Source organism: Penaeus monodon, chromosome 23, assembly GCF_015228065.2.
Source record: "Penaeus monodon isolate SGIC_2016 chromosome 23, NSTDA_Pmon_1, whole genome shotgun sequence".
In the NCBI taxonomy this organism is placed as follows: Eukaryota; Metazoa; Arthropoda; class Malacostraca; order Decapoda; family Penaeidae; genus Penaeus; species Penaeus monodon.
The window spans coordinates 39,822,512-39,825,965 of NC_051408.1; the positions used below are offsets into that span (position 1 = coordinate 39,822,512).

A 3,454-nucleotide genomic window follows, 5' to 3' on the forward strand; every position below is an offset into this window, starting at 1 on the left:
ATTAACCACTCTTGCGGGATAAGAATAAATCATAGAGCACATACACACACTGAAATTGTCAGATATAAAATATCAATATCATCAAAATAAATAAAAACATCGATGAGGATATTCTAAAGTATGCCATTTCCCATTCATGTAAAATGTAAAGTCTTTTTTTTTTATCTATGGGTATGCGCTGATATGTTCCTGCATATTGGAGCATATATATTCGTCTATATATCTAATTGATGAATTGATTCACTTTTGTCACATCACTTAACCATGATGGTTTCCAGGATACTTTCCATCTCTTAATTCATTGCTTGTTACTTTAGGGCTTTGGATCAGCTAGTGCAAAGATATTGAATGAAAATGTACATTGTCTTATTGACAATACTTTAAACAATTGAATTTCCGCAGATAGCGTTGGCTCTTCTGGTGGCGCTGGGTATAGCAGCCGCTACCCCTGTAGGATGCTGTGGAGGTGGTTCCTACGGCAGCAGAAGAGGTGGTCATGGAGGAGATGGAGGCCATATACGTGGTGGCCACATAAGAGGGAGTGGTTATGGAGGTAGCGGCCGAGGCGGTGGTGGCAAGATTGTGAAGGCACAGCTCGTTAGGGTTGGTAATCTCCCCGGCACCGGCAGAGGCAGTGGTGGAAGCACAGGGAGGTATGGCACTCGTGGCAGTGGCGGACGCAGGAATTCGAGAGGACCCAGTATTGTCCGAGCTCAGTTGTTTAGTGTTGGTACCCTCCCAAGTATCGGTAGCAGCGGCAGAGAAAGTTACAGCCCTAATGGTAGAGGATCTCAAAGCAGTTTAAGAAGTTTCAATGGCAATAGCATTGTGAAAGCACAGCCGGTAGGTGTTGGCACCCTCTCAAGCAATGGTGGCAGCTTTGGGGGAAGTTACAGCTCCCACAGAGGACGCTCTCGAAACAGCAATGGAAGGTCCAGTGGCCCCGGCATCGTGAAGGCACAGCTTGTAAGTGTTGGCATCAACCCAAACTCTAATGGCAGCGGTAGGAGAAGACCTAACTCCCACGGGGATGGATCTCGAAGTAGCATTGGTATGTCCAGTGGTCCCAGCATTGTGAAGGCCCAGCTCGTGGGTGTTGGCATCCTCCCACGCAATGGTGTCAGTGGCCAAAGTAGCTATAACTCCCACAGAAGAGGCTCTCAAAGCAGCACCGGAAGTAGTTCCAGCATTGTGAAAGCACAGCTGGTAGGCGCTGGCACGCTCCCAAGGACTAGTGGCAACGGTGGGAGGAGGCCTAGTTCCCTTGGGGATGAACCTCAAAGCAGCATTAGCAGACCCACTGGTGCCAGCATTCTCAAAGCCCGATTAGTAAGTGTTGGTACCCTCTCGAGCAATGGTGGCAGCGGTGGGGGCAGTTATAGCTCCCATAGAGGAGGATCACGAAGTAGCAATGTAAGATCCAGTAGTTCTAGTATTGTGAAAGCCCAGCTGGTTGGCGTTGGCACTCTTCCAAACTCTGATGGCAGTGGTGGTGGAAATTCTAGCATCTATGGAGGTGAATCTGAAACCAGCATTGAAAGGCCCAGTGGTGCCAGCATTGTGAAAGCTCAGCTGGTAGGTGTTGGAACTCTCCCAAGTACTGTTGGCAGTGGTGGTGGAAATTCCAGTACCCTTGAAGGTGGATCTGAAAGAAGCATTGTGAAAGCCCAGCTGGTAGGTGTTGGCACCCTCCCAAGTAGCTTTGGGGAAAATTCTAGCTCCCATGAAGTTGAATCTGAGGGCAACATTGGAAGATCCACTGGGCCAGCATTATTAAAGCACAGCTAGTAGGTGTCGGGACCCTCCCGAGCTCTGGTGGCGGCAATGGGGGATATTCTAGCTCTCCTGGAGATGGATCTGAAAGCAACATTGTAAGGCCTACTGGTCCCAGTATTGTGAAAGCACAGCTGATCGATGCTGACGTCATCCCAAGCTCTGGTGGCAGCAATGGGGGAAATTCCAGCTCCCATGGGGGTGATTCTGAAACCAGAACTTTGAAGGCTCAGCTGGTAAGTGTTGCTACTCTTCCAAGCATTGGTGCCAGCAATGTGGAAAATTCCAGCTCCCATAGAGATGCTTCCGAAACCAGCATTGAAAAGGCTCAACTGATAAGTGTTGGCACCCTCTCAACCAATGGTGGCAGTGCAGAAGTTTTAACTCCCGTGGACAAGGATCTCGAAGCAGCACTGGAAAGTCCCGAGGTCCCAGCTTTATAAAACCCCAGCTGGTAGGCATTGGCACCGTCCCAAGTGCTGATGACAGTAGCAATGATAGTTAAAACTTCCATGGAGGTGGACAAAGCAGCTTTAGAAGGTCCAGTAGTCCAAGCATTGTATAGGTACAACTGGCAGGTATTGGACCTCTTCCTAGCGCTGGTTGGAGCGGAGTGAGAAGTCATAACTCCCACAGTGATGGAGTCTACAGAGGGCATGGTAGGTTCAGCAGTTCAAGTATTGCCTGAGCTCAGCTGGTCGGCGTCAGCAGTTTTTCCACCATTAGAGGAGATAGCAGAGGAGATTACATCACGGCAGCAAGAAGCTCCAAAGGCACTAGTATTGTCAGTTCCCGGTTGTTTGGTGTTAGTAGGTTTCCCTAAGCAAAGGCAGTGGGCATGGCCTTAGTGATGTCGCTACCAGTGGGGAATATGATTGGTAAAACAAAAGTCTAGTCATTTTATGGGTACTTCTGTAAGTCAAATGATCTTTGTATATTCAATAAAACGAAAACTTAAATTGGTTTATTTATGACTTACCTTAATTACATCTTTAATCACGACTTTATCATCCATCTATGTAACATATAATAGTGAATGGTTTTATCATGATTGGTAGCAGCGGATCTTGGATTTAAGCTAGATAGAGATCAAAAGGAATTTCAGATATTTTTTTTCTCTTTATCACCAAAAAAATGAGAAAGCGGTGTCTATATGATGGCACTGGTGTGCTCAAGGTGCTGTATAAAACAACACAGTTTTTGAACAGCTTGAAACGGCCACTTTAACCATATCTCTCTTACATAGCATCGCGATAATACTGTTGTAGAACATTCTCGTACTGTCCCTGTCATATTAAAACCGTACCATTTATCGATGTACTTTGTAACTTATGCTGGGTACATATTACATCCTTAAATATATATATACAAACACCCAATGTCTGAAGGAGCTGTGGAGTTCGCTGTGTCATCATGATGTCACTGTTTCACACCCGCTTGAGACCAAGCACCGCAAAATGTCTGTTAACTGCAATAATCAAAATCTAAAAAGTGAGCATAATAAATGGAGGATTATAGCAAAATTAAAATAACAGAAAGCTGAGTGACGATACAATAAATCTAAATATGTATGTTGGCTGTGGTTTATAGCATTCACATAATATATTCAGTGATATTAAACACTGCTTAATCATTGGTAGTTCCATTACTTATGTTTTTTACTAATAAACATTCATTACAA

At 45.3% G+C, this 3,454-nt stretch overlaps 1 protein-coding gene across 1 annotated transcript in view; it reads left to right on the forward strand.

Moving 5' to 3' along the window:
• The window catches only part of LOC119588288 (uncharacterized PE-PGRS family protein PE_PGRS3-like), a 3,821-nt gene extending 1,125 nt beyond the window's left edge, over positions 1-2,696 (forward strand). Inside the window, 2 exon segments of the mRNA XM_037936982.1 lie at positions 403-1,765; positions 1,768-2,696. Of these exon segments, the coding sequence (XP_037792910.1) occupies positions 403-1,765; positions 1,768-2,216 (1,812 nt within the window). The 3' untranslated portion in view covers positions 2,217-2,696.
• The last annotated feature ends 758 nt before the right edge of the window (positions 2,697-3,454 follow it).